Raw genomic sequence first — 17,482 nt, forward strand, 5'->3', positions numbered from 1 at the left:
AAGCACTGAAGTTCTCATGGTATCACGCTAGAAGCACTTCAAGGTCAGAAGACAAGAAGATGCTTTGCACCAAGCTGAATGACTCTGATATTTAAACATTGTATCTAGAAAGATCAGATCAGAATCAAGTACAAGATGACAGGCTACGCTGACTGACAAAAGGAATGTTAGAAGCTATTAAAGGCAAAGTCAGTTAAAGCAGGAATACAACACATATAATTGACAAAAGAGTGAAACATTAAATGCAATGTTGTACGGATCACACAACGCATTAAATGCTCCCAACGGTCATCTTCTCATAACACCTATAAATAGAAGTTCTGGTGAAGAAGCTGAATACAACACTTACGCAAAATACAGAAATGCTGTCAATTTGAAAAGCTCTCAAACTTCATCTTCAACCTCACATTACTTTTGTAATATCTTAGTGAGATTAAGCTTAGAACTTAAGAGAAATATCACAGTTGTGATTATAGCTTATTAAGAAGCATTGTAAAACTCTTGTAAGAATTTGTTTACATTCATTTGTAAAGGAACTAGAGAAGATCAAGTTGTGATCGAATTCTCTAGAAGTCTTAGAAGGTATCTAAGCATTGATTTTCTAGAGTGATCAAGTTGTGATCAGAATACTCTAAAAGACTTAGAAGGTATCTAAGTGGAAAACCATTGTAATCAAGGTTGATTAGTGGATTAAATTCTCAGGTGAGGTAAATCACTCTAAGGGGGTGGACTGGAGTAGTTTCGTTAACAATGAACTAGGATAAAAATCATTGTGCAATTGTTTTTATCTTAAGAGTTTTTAAAGTCACACTTATTCAAACCTCCCCTTTCTAAGTGTTTTTCTATCCTTCACTTCCTTTCGTAGAAGTTTGAAGAGGGGGAGAGCGTGCTAGGAAGACTTGGTCACGAATATGGACAGTGACGTGAGCATTTCGTTCAAGGATTCGATAGATTTTTTCGAGTTTGGCGTAGGGAAGTCTGAGAAAGCCCTGGATTTTTTCGGGTTCGCTTCAATCCCTCTTTCTGTTAAGTAGAAACCGAGGAATTTACCAGCTCGGACTCCGAATGTGCATTTTTTGGGTTGAATCTTATTTTGCACTTCCGTGCCTATTCGAAGACTTTTTTGAGATGGAGTGCGTGATCCGTTTCCTCTTGGGATTTGACGATCATGTCATCCATGTATACTTCGAGCATATCGCCAATTTCCGTTCGGAACACTTTGTTCATCATTCGCTGGTACGTTGCTCCGGCGTTCTTTAGGCCGAAAGGCATTACGTTATAGTAATAGTTGCTTGATTCGGTCATGAAAGCCGTATATTTCCTGTCCGTTTTAGACATGGGTATTTGGTTGTACCCAAAATGCGCATCCCTAAATGATAGTAATTTAAAACCGTCGGAATTATCTACTAATTTACCTATGTTCGGTAAATGATAAGAATCTTTTGGGCAAGCCCTACTAAGATCTGTGTAGTCAATGCACATGCGCCATTTTCCATTGGATTTTTTCACAAGTACAACATTGGAGAGCCAAGTAGTATACTTGGCTTCCGATATGAATTTAGCCTCTAAGAGGTCCCTAATTGCTAATTCGGCGGTGACCGTCTTCTCTGGGGACTACTTTCTTCTCCTCTGAGCAACGACTTTACAGGTCGGGTCGATTTTAAGGTGATGGCAATCTACTTCAAGGTCGAGGCCGGGCATTTCGGCTGCGCTCCAGGAAAATTGGTCAGCGTTCTCACGTAGGTAGGCCTTGAGTTATTTTCTGGCCAATTCGGGCATATTTGTCCCGATCTTGACTCCCTTGGTCGGATCTTCCCCGAGAGTTATCAGCTCGAAATCTCCGTCCGGGATAGGTCGTAGGCCTTCCTCCAATTTCTTCACCTCAAATTTCCCCTCGGATTCTTTACAGAAGCGACTGTCTATGTCGATAGTGTCGATGCGTGACATTGCTTTGTAGGGCTTGGGCCACGCGTTGGGCATTGCTTTATCTTGGAGTTGAGAGGTTATTTTTATTGAGTTGAGGCATTTGGCGGAGGATTTGAAGCATCTCCTGTCCGCTTTGGTGTCTACGTGGAGTGTGGCTACTTGTCCCTTAGCCGTGTAGTACTTGAGTTTGAGGTGAACAGACAAGGGGACGGCAATTGGTTCAGCCAGCGTGGGTCGTCCCAAGATGCATTGTTAGATCGAGGGGCATTCGATGACCAGGAACAGGACTTTGATGGCCCTGCGCTTTCTGCTGACCCAACTGAGACAATTAGTTCGACGAATCCCCACGGCCTTGTTACGGTGCCATCAAAGCCTTGTAGGTCGGAGCCTACATAGGGCGTGAGGTGGCGGTCGTCCAGCTGTAACATTTTGAACAACTGGGAGTACATAATGTCTACTTAACTCCCTTGTTCGATCAAAATTCGGTGCACGTCGAAGTTGGCCATCCGAGCCCGGATGAGGAGACGGATGGTGGCGTTGGGGGCACCACCCGACAATTCTTCCTGATAGAATGCAATGGGGGGGAGCCGTTCTTGGCGAGGTCGAGAGTTGTGGCTTTGCTCGAGCTCGCTGAAATTATCTTGTCGAACATTCGTTTTATAGACCCAATGGTGAGTTTGATGAATCCTCCTCCAGAGATGACCATGGCGGAGGGGAAGAACTCCCACGGGCTGTGAGAAGAGAGGGGGGAGGATATTTTCGCCCAGTCGGGAAGTTAAAAGTCCTTTGGTTGGGTGATACTCATGGTGTCATACCCCAAAATTTGCCCATCATATTTCAAGCTATTTTGATTCATCTGACTTTCAAATGCTAAAGAAGTATGCAAGAATTGGGCTCACTTACGTGTCTCATAAGCAAAAAGTCTCCAACTAGGGTTTTGTCTCTCTCCAAGTAAAATCAGGTTCTGATACCTCAGGTGGACTTTATGGCCTCTAATATTCTTCAAAGTGTCCTCATGCCAATTTTCAAGCCCTGATTCATAAGATTACTCATTCAACAGCTCAAATGGTCAACGGTCGACCAATTTGACCTAAAAGTCAACTATGGTCAAATCACATTAGAAACTCCTGATTTTTTATCAGCATCAACATTTTGAAGTTGCATTCATCATTTGATCAAGATTTGATCATGATTCATCAAGAAAAGCTTCAAAATCATCAGAAGTCCAAGTTACTAAATTAGGGTTTCTAGGAGAAAGTCAACCCAAATTTGACTGATCATATCTCTCTCATTCTTTATCAGAAATTTCCTAACCAAATATCATTCTCAAGGAAATTCAATTCTCTACAACTTTGATGTTGGGCCCAAAGTCAAGAAATGCACCATTTGAGAGATATGAGCTAATACATTACAGGTCCTTCTAGAAGCTTTCAAAAAGATATTTTTTGTAAGGAGCCATATCTTGAATATAAAATTCTCAAATGCAAAAAAGGTTCCAAAGTGACTTGTAGAGGACATCTTGGGCTTTCCAAAAAGTCCTAGAACACTCTCATATCATAAAAATTGAGAGTGTTATGACTTGTTGAAATTGACCAATTTTGAGAAAGTGTATAAAGTGAATATTGAGCAAAATTGAATTCCTTCCAAATGGGCCTATCTTTTTATGTTTGAAACATTTTTCTAACATGGCCCACGACTCTTAAGCTCATTCGTGCATTATTCCTTTATTTATTTTATTTATTTCTGATTTTTTATTCATTAAAAGTCAAATTTAATAAATTAAATAATAGGAAAATATAAAAGATTGCATTTGCTTATTTTCCAATCAAATATTGAAGCTCCAAATCGTTTCAAATCCAAAGGAAATTTCGTGGAGATATGATTGACAAGAAATTGAGACAAAAATAGAAAGATTTCATGCAAATTTTCAACAAATGTTTTGCAATTTCTTTCTCTCATCAACCACTCAAATCCAAGTCCATTCAAACCCTAATCTAATCCATTATATATACTCAACATATTCAGCCCTAAGGGAGGACGAAATTTGGAGGTGAAGAGCAAGAATAATAGGGTTTTCAAAGGGTGCAAAACATCAAAAGAATTAGGGCAAGCTTGTTTCCTTCGTTCAAAGCAATCTAGAGGCAAGTAGAGGTATCATTCCACTTCTGAGCTATCACAAGGTAAGTCCAAGTATTGGTAAGCCTTAAGCACGCGTGAGATCCATGTATCACCAATAACAACTTCATGCATATTTTCCATCTCTCATATTTTTCATTTTGTTGTGTTTTAATGTGAGCTAATGATATGGTTGAGTCTCTGGTATTATTTAGGATACGATGATACACTTATTTTGAACTTCTAACGTGAATGATGTGAGACACCATGTTAGGGCAAAAGGAAAGAGAACTTTCGGATTCCATGACACGCTTCGCTTCAGGCCAAACCAAGGTCACCAATGGACTCAGGAGGTCTGATTTAGGGGGATAGGGTCGTTCTTTGACATTTATTCATGTGGTCTTGCAGGTTCCAAGAATGCAGAAATAAACATGGAGAAGCCAAGGAAAATCCGCAGGAAATTGCGTGGGAAATTCTGCAACAGAATTCGCAGGTCACAAGGTAGAAGATGATGACGTGGAAGGTTGGACCTTTTGACTACGCGTGTGAGATGTTGATTTGCTGGTCAACAACTACGAAGCGCTTCCCCAAGCGTGATTGGCAAGTCGACCTTCTCGTAATCTCTCTCTCCTTCTCATTTGTGGGTTAGATAAACATGGGGTCCAGACTGACTCACTTTTTGACTTCCACTAACCCAGCTTTGTTTTGTATTTATTTATTCAGCAATGCTATACTTACACCGCCGTACTCCTACACCGTATTTGACACCGTATGTACGGACGGTACTATTCACCGTCCGTACATGAACAGTAACATATTAAATTAATATATTTTTTTTTTAATTATTTTTTTTAATAATTTTTTTTACTGTTTGTAAAAAATTATTTGACAATATCTGCAGATTTATTTCCGGATTTACCTACATTTAACATTACTTGCGGATTTACCTAAATTCGTAGGTATATTCGCAAGTAAATTCGCAGGTATTGTCAAATTCGTAGGTAAATCCGCAAGTAAATCCGCAGGTATTGTCAAATCCGTAGATAAATCCGCAAGTAAATCCGCAGATATTGTCAAATTCGTAGGTAAATCCGTCAAATATTTTTTAAAAAAACGTAAAAAAAAAATTATTTTTTTGTAAAAAAATATTAATTTAATATTTTACTATTCATGTACGGACGGTGAATAGTATCGTCCGTACATGAATAGTACGTCCGTACCGTACGGACATACGGTGTAGTGTATGTTTGGAGTGTAAGAATAGCATTTTTGTTATTTATTTATTGGTATACTATTAATAAGTAACGATCCTTACCAGCGACGTTCACTTAATTTTACCAATTCAACATGCTAGATCCAGTACAACCGTCAACGCGCGCGCCTATGGTACACACAACATCTCAACCGCTAGATCTCCATAGACACAGATCTGAGGGCCTGGGAACGAGCTTCCATGGTATACTATCAAGAGATTGCCACACCAAATCAGTGCTCTGTTTGTTTTTCTTGCTTTTTTTCTATTTGTGCTTTGTTTTCTTTTTTTATTTTTCTCTTCAAAACTAACATAAATCCTTTCTAACACAAATAAAAAATCACAAAAATTAGGATTAACCTTTTAATTAGTGATTTCTAATTTAATAATTAGATTATTTTACTATTAATTTCCATTTAGTTAAATAATGTAGTAATTAGGATTAACTTTTATTTAGTAATTATGATTGATTAACCTAGGTTAAATAACTAGGATTTATTTTCTCGCACTTTAATTTTCACATCCCCCATTTTGGTTATGTATCCCCCTAATCCCAAAGTTCTGTAATAGCGTAGGATTTACGTTTCTACATTTTATTTTTCTGTATGATATTAACTGCGTGGTTAGTAAAATAGGGAGTGACAAGACAATTAATCGAATTTAGCTCACCTGATGCAAAGATAAATATCTGAATCTAACTCACATGATTGATGCACCCACACACCTTTAAGGTAATCTCTCTTATGCTGCCTTTCGACGAATAATAGTCAAGTCCCTTGAGCGTAGGGATACCTTAGCCAATGTCCCTCCGATTTAAATTATCATAGTCCCTCCGATTTAAAGATCATGGTCCCTTCGATGTTGCCTACGATATAAAATGATCTTGTCCCTCGATTAAATGATGATAGTCCCTTCGAATGCTAAGGTATCCTTACTGGTTGCCTTTATGACTATTCACATTGCATAGGACTTCCTTTCCTCTTTATGGTATTGATAGCCCCTATGATAAATCGATTACCCTCGATGACCCGCACATCCAATGAAAGGACTACATACCCTCATTATGGTATGGATAGCCCTTTCAAATGAAAGACTTGAATAACAAGAAAGACGAACTTAGGGTAGGTACACTACTAGAAATTTGGCCTACGGCCACGCTAAAATTGTCCACAGCTCAGAAACTGTGGCCACTTATATGATTTAGCCATGATTATCAAAGCGTAGATGTATGTTATAGAAATATTGAATCCGGAGTGTAAAACTGTGGCCTGTATAGCGGTAGATATTTTAAACCGCAACTAAGAAACCGAGGCCTATAATTTTCAGTTCAAACTGTGGCCAAAACCCAAAAAAAAAACCCTCCAAAAGTTCCCTCCTTTTTTTTTTAGTTTCCCTCTATCTTTTAATATTTTCTTTTCTATTTTTTTAATTAAAAAAAAGAAAAAAAATGAAAGAATAACAAAAACGAGATTGCAGAGCCATATGAACAAAACACTATCTGAAAACTTCATCTCCCAAAACTATCTGAAAACTCCATCTCAGCTTCGCCGCTCCGCCGCTCCGCCGCTGCTGCCACCTCCATCGCCTACAGGTTAGATTCTTCACCTTCATCTCTGCTTTCATCTCTGCTTCACCTTCATCTCACTAACCTCAATCATCTCACGAACCCTAACCCTCTTCATCTCACGAACCCTAACCCTCTTCATCTCACGAATCCTAACTCACGAACCCTAACTCTCTTCATCTCACGATTCTCTGTTCGTGTTCCTCATCTTCTCTATCGTCTCCTCTGATTTTGTTTGGACCTAATATATATTTTGTTTTGTAGTTGAGGTACCAAAGCTTCTGGAGGCTTCCTCTATTCATCTGCGTACGATTGTTTTGTAGTTGAGGTACGATTCTCTTCTCTCTTCGTGTTCCTCATCTTCCCTCGTCTCCTCTGATTTGTTTTGACCTAATATATATTTTGTTTTGCATGTGAGGTACCAAAGCTTCTGGACGCTAATACGGTAGGGTTTCTTTCTGGCCTAATCTATGTTTAAAGAAATTCTACTACTGATGTTTGGATAGTGTGATTTGATGCATGTTTTGTTTTGACCTAATCTACTGAGGGCTTCATTTTGAACTAATCTCTGCATTGTTATATCTGTTGTTGTTATTTATGTTAGATTTTGTTATGGTGATTTGAAACTGAGAGAGGCACTGAGTTTATGTTAGACTTTGTTATGGTGATTTAGGTTAGATTTTGTTAGGGTTGAAAACTGATCTGGATTTTAGGTTGAGAAAGTATGTTAGATTCAAGTTATAACTGCTATTTCCGTTATTTGACTGTTAGTATTGTTAAATCTAAAATTGAATTTCTGTTTGGGACGAAATCAGAATGCTAGTTATGCTTAATATCATGAATTGAATTGAATTTCTTGTGATTATTAGAAGAAATTCTTGTTATTATGATATGTGTATGTGTATGATAATTTATGAATTTTACTCTGAAACTCTATTATGCTGCAATATACTATAGATTATTCATTTGAAGGAAGTTTGTAATTATGTATTTTTTGTTTGTTTGTTTAGGGGAGGAATATTCTTGAAACAGATCATCCAGAAGGTCGTTTTGGCACTAAGGTCAGTGTTCTAACTTGTTTCTGAGCTCACTTAGATTTGTGTTTGCTGCTGCTTTCCTATGTGTTGGATTAGATCTTGCTAGAGTTGATTTTGACATGTACTTTGTAGCGGAATGATTTGTGTTTGATGACCTTTAAGTAGAAAAGTGATTTTTTGGCAAACTAGTAACTACTTTCATATCATAATATATTGGAAACTGACTATGCATTGATTATGATTTTCCTCTTTCACTCTGTTCATGCTTATTATCCATAGTAGTTGCAATTTGCAAGTATCATTACTATATCTATAACAAATATCTGCATTACCCAACTCTCCTTCCAAACTCACAAACCTCCCATCAGAGAAGAGTGCCCATTCTGTAAGCATCTTAGAGTTCCGATCTTTAATTTTGAAACTGAAAGAATCTTCATCCTTGTTAGAGATAATAACGTATTGATAATTTTGTTGAACATTTGCTGGAATATTGTCGAACAATCCATTATTTCCAAGTTTTCCGCTTTTCCAATACACTTTCCCGCGTTTCTTAATGTTCAATTCTTCTTCTTTTGGTTCCCATTCAAGACTAAATTCACCCAAATATGGCAGTGAAGGAGTCAACCACGAAATTAGAGACCAATTATGTCCCGTTTTTCGATTAACACCTAACTTCATTGCTGGGATCAAAATATCTGATGGATAATCAAAACTCTGCCACAATAAACTCTTAGTTCCATTGGGGTGAAGTTGTTCAAGTACAAAGTTACCTGTGTCTAGCATAGTAGCCAAAGTATTGTTTCTATAGGCTTTTTCTTATTTTTCGACTATAAAAAAAGAGTGTATGAGAGATTTGATCTTTGGTGGGAGGTAAATCTGTCTGGAATTTTTAGTGGAGGCTGTCTTTCTTTGGCTGGGAAGAGGAACTTCTCTCCAATCTCTGTCAGAGAGAGAGAGAGATCCGCCTCTGCCACCACCAACTGCATTTAATTCTTGCAAAGATTCTGTCCCAGTAATTCCATTTATATACAATAATTCTGTCCCAGTAATTTTTTGGTTGCTCAACACATGTTTTGGTACTGTTAGTGCATTTTTTTATATGAATTCAGTTTTGAATGTGTTATGTGTTTTGAATGTGTTATGTGTTGTGTTTCAAATATATAGATTATCAAGCGATGGACAAAGAGTGGACTAAATTACCGTGGTTTAGTCAAGAGTACATCAACGGTGTTACTCGATTTTTAGACTTTGCCTTCACTAAAGGAAGTCCTCAAGGAGGTGAACTTCTATGCCCTTGTGCTAAGTGTAAAAATATATATTGGAAAACCAGGGATATTATTAGGGATCACCTAATAGCCAAAGGTTTTCTAGACGGTTATGACGTTTGGGTGCACCATGGGGAGAAACTACAAAGGTCTATGGAAATTGGTGATGGGATGGAAGATCAAGATGGATCACATGATGACATTCCTGGCTTATTGCATGACATATATGGAGATAGGGCAGAAGCACACGGAGTTGGTGAAGGTCCCAATGACGAGGCTAGAACGTTTTACAGTTTGATTAAAGAGGCGGAACAAGAACTGTACCCTGGATGCAAAGACTTCTCTTCGTTATCATTCACGATTCGACTCTACTTGTTGAAATGTCTCCACGGCTGGAGCAATACGTCATTCACTGCCCTATTAGAATTATTGAAAGAAGCAATGCCTGATTTGAACATTCCGGAATCATTTTACAAGACAAAAGCCATGATAAGTGGTTTAGGCCTTGATTATAAGAAGATAGATGCGTGCCCAAATGATTGCATGCTATTTTGGAAGGAGCATGAAAAGGACAATTCTTGCACTATTTGTGAAGCTTCACGGTGGAAACAAAATGCTGCAACTGAAGGATGCGAGTCTGAGCAACCCAAAAATGACTGTAGAGTTCCTGCAAAAGTTTTGAGGCACTTTCCGTTGATTCCTAGACTACAAAGGTTGTTCATGTGTTCGAAGACAGCTGAGTCAATGAGATGGCATGAAGAAGAGCGCTCAAAGGATGGAAAATTGAGGCATCCTGCTGACGGTAAAGCGTGGAAGGACTTTGATGAGCTCCATCCAGATTTTTCTAGTGAGTCCCGCAATGTAAGACTTGGCTTAACGAGTGATGGGTTTAATCCATTTAGGACCATGAGCTTATCTCATAGTACATGGCCTGTCTTGATGATGGTATACAACACACCACCTTGGCTGTCCATGAAACCTGAATATACAATGTTGTCATTGTTGATTCCTGGACCAAAATCTCCAGGCAACGATATCGATGTTTACCTCCAACCACTGATAGAGGAGCTAAAGGAGTTATGGGAATCCGGCATAGAGACATATGATTCTTCAATGAATCAAACTTTTCAAATGCGTGCAGCTCTTCTGTGGACAATTAGTGACTACCCTGCTTATGCTATGTTGTCGGGATGGAGCACCAAAGGAAAATTGGCGTGTGCTTGTTGTAAATCTAACACCAATTCGTTATACCTCAAACACAGTCATAAGATGTGTTATATGGACCACCGTACCTTTTTACCAAGAACTCATTCTTGGAGAGACGATGTCAAATCATTTAACGGAGAAGAAGAACATAGAACTGCACCATCCATGTTAAACGGGGCTGAAATTCTTGAACTCTTAAAAGATTTCAATAATGAATTTGGGAAGAAAAAGAAGAAAGTTGATGGCCCGTGGAAGAAGAGGTCAATTTTTTTTGAGTTGCCTTACTGGGCTCAAAATACATTGCGCCATAACTTAGATGTAATGCACATTGAAAAAAACATATTTGATAGTATTGTTGGAACTCTTTTGGACATCATGGGGAAGACAAAAGATCATATTAAAGCCCGTTATGATTTGCAAGAAATGGGAATTAGAGAAAAACTTCATCCAAGGGAGATTGGTGGAGGACGTTCAGAGTTTGCAAAAGCGTGTTTTTCAATGACTCCGCACGAGAAGTCAATTTTTTGTGGAGTTATAAAGGCTGCCAAGTTACCAGATGGGACTGCATCAAATATTTCAAAATGTGTACAAGTTGGTGACAGAAAAATATCTGGTTACAAGAGTCATGATGCGCATTTCATGTTACACTATTTGTTGCAAATCGCAGTAAGAAGCACAATGCCCAAGGAGGTGGCAACCCCACTAATTCGTCTTGGTTCCTTTTTCCGCTCTCTATGTCAGAAAGTTGTACAAGTGGAAGATTTAGATTACCTAGAAAATGAGATTGCAGAGATACTTTGTCAGTTGGAGATGATATTTCCTCCAAGTTTCTTTGACATAATGGTTCACTTGCCTATTCACCTTGTAAATGAAGTTAGATTGGGTGGTCCTGTTCAATTTCGATGGATGTATCCCACCGAAAGATACTTGTGTAAACTTAAGAACTATGTCCGCAATAGAGCTTATCCTGAAGGTTCTATTGCCAAGGGGTATCTGGCTGAAGAAGCTATAACATTTTGCTCAAGGTATTTGCATAGCAATGTAGATACAAGGTTTAATAGGAAGAGTCGGAATTATGATGTTACCGATTCACTTGAAACAGATCCAGATGATTACTTTACAACTTCCGGTCGTCCTTTAGGGGGGGCAGGCAAACCCTTTCATCTTGATGTGAAATCAAAGGATGATGCCCATCGATACATCTTATTCAATTGCAATGAAGTTCAAATTTACATCAGGTAGTACAATAACTATTTGTCCTCCTATGTATTTATCTACTAATCCTAAGATTAGAGATATGTTAACATATAATTTGTTGACTTTTGTAGTGAGCATGATCAAAGTGTTAATTCAAACACTAACAAAAGGAAGTGGACCAAGGCCAAAACTCAAAGTAAAGAATTTAGTGAATGGTTTAAAACTCGTGCCCAGAATGATGATGTGCCATTACAACTTGAAAAACTTTCTAGAGGTCCTAATTTTGTTGCAAAGAGGTATCCAGGTTATGTCATTAATGGATATAGGTTCCATACTAGGAAACGAGATACAAATCGCAAAACTCAAAATTCTGGCGTAACTTTAGTTTCACTAACTTCAAGTTTCGCTAGCTCCAAGGATGGAAATCCTAGGACAGAACCCATCACATATTATGGAACCATTGTTGATATAATTGAGTTATACTACTATGGAAATTTCAACTTTGTATTGTTTAAGTGCGATTGGTTTGAGGTTGAAAAAGACAAATACGGACTTACTTGTGTGCGTTTCAATAAGAAAATTTATCAGAATGATCCATTTGTGCTACCTTCTCAAGTTCATCAATGTTACTATATCCAAGACCCTTTTGATCCAAACCGGCATTATGCTCTGCAAACAGTTCCACGAGATTTCTTTAACATTGCTGAACCGTCAAACTTACAAGCTGAAAGTGGAGAAAATAGTGATGGTGATGGTGAATTAAATTGGGTTAGGGAAGACATACCTGCAACAATAGCTGAAACACCTTATGAAATGAATGAAGCTGAAAGTGATGGAGAGGATTTTGATTATGATGATACCCTATTTGATTTCATGGACTAATGTCAATCTATTTCATTTCTGGTGTAATACATTTCTTTTTTATTTTCCATTTGAACTTTTCATGTATTGGTTTTATGAGCTGTTTTCATTAGGAGAATGACAATATCATTAGAATTTCTGATGTAACTGATTGGATATTGCAAATTAGTGAATTATTTGTGACTGGTTTTTATTTTTGATTGATTAGAATTTCTTTTTCCTGATGTAACTGGTTTTTATTTTCCATTTTGATATCATTAGAATTTCATGTCCAGTAATTTGTGAGTTATTGTTAACCGTTTGATATCATTAGAATTTCCATTCTGATTTGTGACTGATTAGAATTTCTTTTTCCTGATGTAACTTCTTTTAATATTTTCCATGTTAACAGAAAATGAAGAAGGTTTCAAACTTGCAAAAGAAGACGGCTGCCGCACAAAAGGGTGAACAAGTTACCGCCAATTTTCGGTTGCCTCTATTTAGATCCAGTGCTGAATTGGCTAAGAAGTATGATATCAAATGCGAGATGGTAAATAATAATAACCGTGAAGGAACTAGTAAAGTGGGCATCCGACCTCCTTTTGTGCCTGCATCTAGGGAACTATTCAACTTATCTAAGTTTGAAACTGCTGCTTCAAAGATTGATAGTTCGGCCGATGTGTTTTATCCAACCAAAATGAGGACAAGGCAGACAACTCCCAGAAAAGTAGGGGCTGAATGTACTGATTCAAGGACCATGCAGCAAGTGAATCCCAAAACAGGGCCTGAAATTGCTTCAAGGACCAGGCAGCAACTTGCTAAAAAAACAGGGCCTGAAATTGTTGATTCAAGGACCAGGCAGCAACAAGGAAATGATAAGCAGAATCCTTCAAGTGCAAGTGCAAAGCAGCAACAAGGAAGTGCAAAGCAGCAACAAGTTTCAAGTGCTAAACAACAAGTTTCAAGCGCTAAGCAACAAGTTTCAAGTGCTAAGCAACAAGCTTCGAGTGCGAATCAGAAACGTCCTTCAATTGCGTCTCAGCAACTTCCTTCAAGTGCAAAGCAGCAACCTAAGGAGAAACGGGTGGCTGACACTGCTGATTCAAGGTCAAACCAGAATCGTATGAAAAGGGCAATGATAGAAGTCGATGGAAATTCCGGGAAAGGGCAAGGACAAACCGTGAAGAAGACAAAACGAAGCCCAATGTGTAAATCGACATCCATTGAAGAATTCCTCAAAGAAAATGGGGAAAATAGTGAAGAAGATGAATGTGAGAATCTTGAGGAAGAAGAAAATATGATGGGTGAAGAGGAAAACACTCAGCAAAATGGAAGTAAACAAACTGAAGGTACGTACTAAGCTTCGTGTCATGCATTATTCTTTATTATTGTTTCATTCAAATTTATATCCCATGCTAATTATATTTTATCTAACACAGGGGCAAGTAAGAAAAGGACACGTGGACCAACTAAATGTTTGAAAATCCATGCTAGAAAGAGTGCGGATCGTGAAGAGGTGGTCTTAGACGATGATGGAGAACCTATTGGACCCAATGATCGAACCGTGACAGATTTGAGTTGTTTCCTTGGCACTGTCGCAAGGAATTCAGACTTGTGTCCCTTAGTTTTTACTAACTTCAAAGCTTTGAAGAAAGCAAACAAGGACCGTATATGGGAATTTGTCACTGTAAGTGGGAATTTGTCACTGTGTGAATCTAAACATAAGTTGTGTTCCTTATTTACTTGTCACTAATTTCCTTTTTTGTTGTAGGATAAATTCATTATCCCTGAAAATGGACGTAGAGCGGTTTTCTCTCGCATTAATGATGCTTGGAGGCGTTTCAAGAAAGATCTCAAAAAGAGTTGTTTTTTAAAGTACACTACTATGAGTGAAAGATTGAAGCATCGTCCCCAGACCGTACCTGAAGTTCATTTCAAGCAATTGATATCCTATTGGAAGAACAATAACATCCAAGTAAGATAACAATTAGCAATTGATCAATGCTGTCCCTAATATTTAATTCTGTAATTTAACATTTGCTGTCCCTAATTTTGCTGTTTCTGAATGTAGAAAATTAGCAAAATCAATGCTGTGAACAGAGCTAAGCAAAAGTATATGCATCGGATGGGCCCAACAAACTTTGCGAGGATTCGTGCAAAACTGGTAGGGTGTTCATACATCCTTCAATTTACAATTATGTATTGGTTGAGTGATTCATATTTTGATGTGTTTATTATCAACCAATGTAGCGTGCTAAGAAAGAGGACGGAAAGGAAGTTAGCCAGGCAGAGATGTTCATTGAGACTCGACAAAGTCGAAAAGGAAAACAGCCGGATGAGGAAACTTCAAGTGTAATTGTAAGCCAGGCAGATTATGCCTTTAATCAACATTTGCCTTTAATCATTTATTTTTATAATGTGAATATTTTCTAATGTGAATATTTTTTAATTAGTCTAAGCTTCAAGAATCAGTTCAGAATTCAACTGAATCTGAGACATTTAACTCCTTGTTTGGGAAAGAAAAATCTGGACGAGTTCGTTGCTATGGAAGAACAATAACACCTACCATGCTTAAAAGAAAAGAAGAAATTCTGGTTATTAAAAGGCAACATAATGATGAAGTGGCTGGCATGAAGAGGGAGATGGATGGTATGAAGGCGCTATTTAAGACAATGATGAAGCAACAAAACCCACAAATGAGCGACGACGAGATCTCTAATTTGATGGCAAGTGCTATGGGCTGTTCCATTAGTTCTACTGCTGCTCCTGCTGATCCACATTCGTCTGCATCAACTCATATTCCGCATTGCGAACAGGTATACTCTAAACTACAAAAATTGCAGCATATGGCACTGTTTAGGGAACTGAATTATCAAGTGTTTTCTGAAATTGCAGCATATGGCACTGTTTAGGGCACTGAATTAGAAACTGTATAGGGCACTAATTTGATGGCAAGTGTTTTCTGAAAGTGTATAGGGCACTGAATTAGAAACTGATCAATTTTTGTTACTTGATTTGCTTCATCATGTTGCTGATTGACCATTTTTTGTTACCCTTGGATTTATCATCAAGCAGAAATAATCTAACGAACATGACTCTGCATGTCAATGTCTGAGAATTAAATTTTCATAAGCCTTTTGTTGGTTGCTAAACTACTGACACAATAAGATCCAACAACACAGTTATTTAATCAATACAATGGGTGTACTTAGGTTCATTTAAAAAAAATTCCCGGTCACTTCTACTTTCATGTCAAGATTACCTCTGTATCAGTTTGAGCTGCTTCCAATCTCCCATCAAAGGATTCATGATCCCCAACTACAGACTCTAAGGATTCCATCAATGGATCAGGCTGTAATAGGCAGGCAATGATTTGTTGAATTAGGAATCTAAACTTGCTTAGTTTAAATAGATTTTCCCAAATAATGGAAGTACTTCATAGAAAATAACTGTATATGGCTTTCCCTTAATAGGTATTTGATTTTGAAGGTTTTGTTGTGGTTTTATGATTCTTGTTTGATAAGCCATGCACTAAATAAAAGAATCATTGTGTTTTGTTGTACATAGAAACTCCTCTATTTTTAGCATTCCAAGTTATTGCAGTGACTAATGCTGCAGCTTTTTAGGCTAAACATGATGTTAGTGTATTTGCTAGAAAAAGAATAAGGTGTGATAGAAATGGACCTCTTATCAAACAAGTTAGATCTTCAATCACTCTATTTAATCCTCATAAATGGTCTCTGATGTTGGAAGGTGATGCCATCATGGCTTTTTTACAATACATGTCATTGATATACTTACTCCAAAAATGACCAAATGAAATGGAGTAAAAGTGGGTTCTAACTTAGGATATACTTACTGAATTCAAGCCCTTGCGCCTTGATGGACCAACTTGTTTAATTGATTATTTTATTTCAGTTTGTAAGAATTCTATATTTCCATTGATTTGATTCTGAAATATGTGTATGAAATAGGGAAACGATTCTGAAATAGGTGTATGCATGATTCTGGTGGTGATGGCCTAAAACTGTCTTTTGATTCATGATTCTATTTTACACAACCATGACTAGTACGTACACTTATGAATGTTGAATGATGTTATGTTTATTGTAGGGTGGAGAGGAAGCAGATTGTGATGAAGATATGGAAGAAGCTTGTGATGATCATGAAGATGTGGAAGGAGGTTATGCTGAAGATGTTGAAGAAGGTGGTTGTTCAGAAGATGTGGAAGAAGAGCAAGGAGAAGATCAAGAAGAATAGTTGTTTTATGTTATCTAGCCCAGTTTTTAGAACTTTTTTTGGTTATTTTGGGATGACTCCATTTTGAGAGAAACTTGTGGTGGTACAACTTAAATAGTGTAGGGATCATGGATCAACTTAATATGGTTGTTTTGATTTTGAATTTGGGATGAAAAACTTAGTATCCAACTATTATTAGTGGATGAACTACTATTAATGTTAATTTCATTGTTAATTTAATATTGATATATATATTTATACATATATATTTATATATATATATATATATATATATATATATTATAAATATATATAAATATAAATATAAATATAAATATAAATATATATATATATATTATAAATATATATAAATATAAATATAAATATAAATATATATATATATATATATATATATATATGTAATGATACAGAAATAAACCGTGGCAGATAAATGGTTTAGAATGCATAACATGAAATAAACCGTGGCATATAAATGGTTTAAAATGCATAACATATAACAACGGTTTTAAATAGGTGGTCATAACCAAACCGTGGCTATATCCTGAACCAATACTGTGTCGTAAACGTTAAAATGAAACCGTGGCTTTACCATAAAGCCACAGTTTATAAGTCATGGCAAGATCAAACCGCGGCCTTAATCAAGCTACGTAAACCGTGGCCTAAAAATGCCACGGTTGTAAAAAAGGCGTGGTCTATACCAAAAAACCGTGGACTTTACTTTAGGCCACGGCCGTATACTCCACAGTTGGATTTCCGTGGCCAAACCGTGGCCTAAGCGTTACGCCACGGTTATTTTGCATATAGCCTCGGTTTTCTGGGC

General features: G+C 37.3%; 3 protein-coding genes across 3 annotated transcripts; 2 read left to right on the plus strand and 1 right to left on the minus strand.

Annotated features, from left to right (window-relative positions):
- Nucleotides 1–8,092: 8,092 nt before the first annotated feature.
- On the minus strand, nucleotides 8,093–8,677 carry LOC131661387 (G-type lectin S-receptor-like serine/threonine-protein kinase At1g67520). The gene has a single exon (XM_058930917.1). The coding sequence runs from the start codon at nucleotides 8,675–8,677 to the stop codon at nucleotides 8,093–8,095; it is 585 nt and encodes a 194-aa protein (XP_058786900.1).
- A 392-nt stretch (nucleotides 8,678–9,069) lies between these two features.
- On the plus strand, nucleotides 9,070–12,444 carry LOC131661394 (uncharacterized). The gene is made up of 3 exons (XM_058930930.1): nucleotides 9,070–10,532; nucleotides 10,716–11,603; nucleotides 11,694–12,444. Exons 1-3 carry the CDS (start codon nucleotides 9,070–9,072, stop codon nucleotides 12,442–12,444), a joined length of 3,102 nt encoding a protein of 1,033 aa, XP_058786913.1.
- A 1,108-nt stretch (nucleotides 12,445–13,552) lies between these two features.
- LOC131621353 (uncharacterized) lies at nucleotides 13,553–16,864 on the plus strand. The gene is made up of 7 exons (XM_058892399.1): nucleotides 13,553–13,751; nucleotides 13,842–14,089; nucleotides 14,174–14,377; nucleotides 14,474–14,566; nucleotides 14,653–14,760; nucleotides 14,856–15,218; nucleotides 16,516–16,864. The coding sequence occupies exons 1-7, from the start codon at nucleotides 13,607–13,609 to the stop codon at nucleotides 16,660–16,662; spliced, it is 1,308 nt and encodes a 435-aa protein (XP_058748382.1). The 5' UTR covers nucleotides 13,553–13,606; the 3' UTR covers nucleotides 16,663–16,864.
- Nucleotides 16,865–17,482: the final 618 nt, after the last annotated feature.

The sequence above is a fragment of the Vicia villosa genome, linkage group LG1 (genome assembly GCF_029867415.1).
Source record: "Vicia villosa cultivar HV-30 ecotype Madison, WI linkage group LG1, Vvil1.0, whole genome shotgun sequence".
NCBI lineage: Eukaryota > Viridiplantae > Streptophyta > Magnoliopsida > Fabales > Fabaceae > Vicia > Vicia villosa.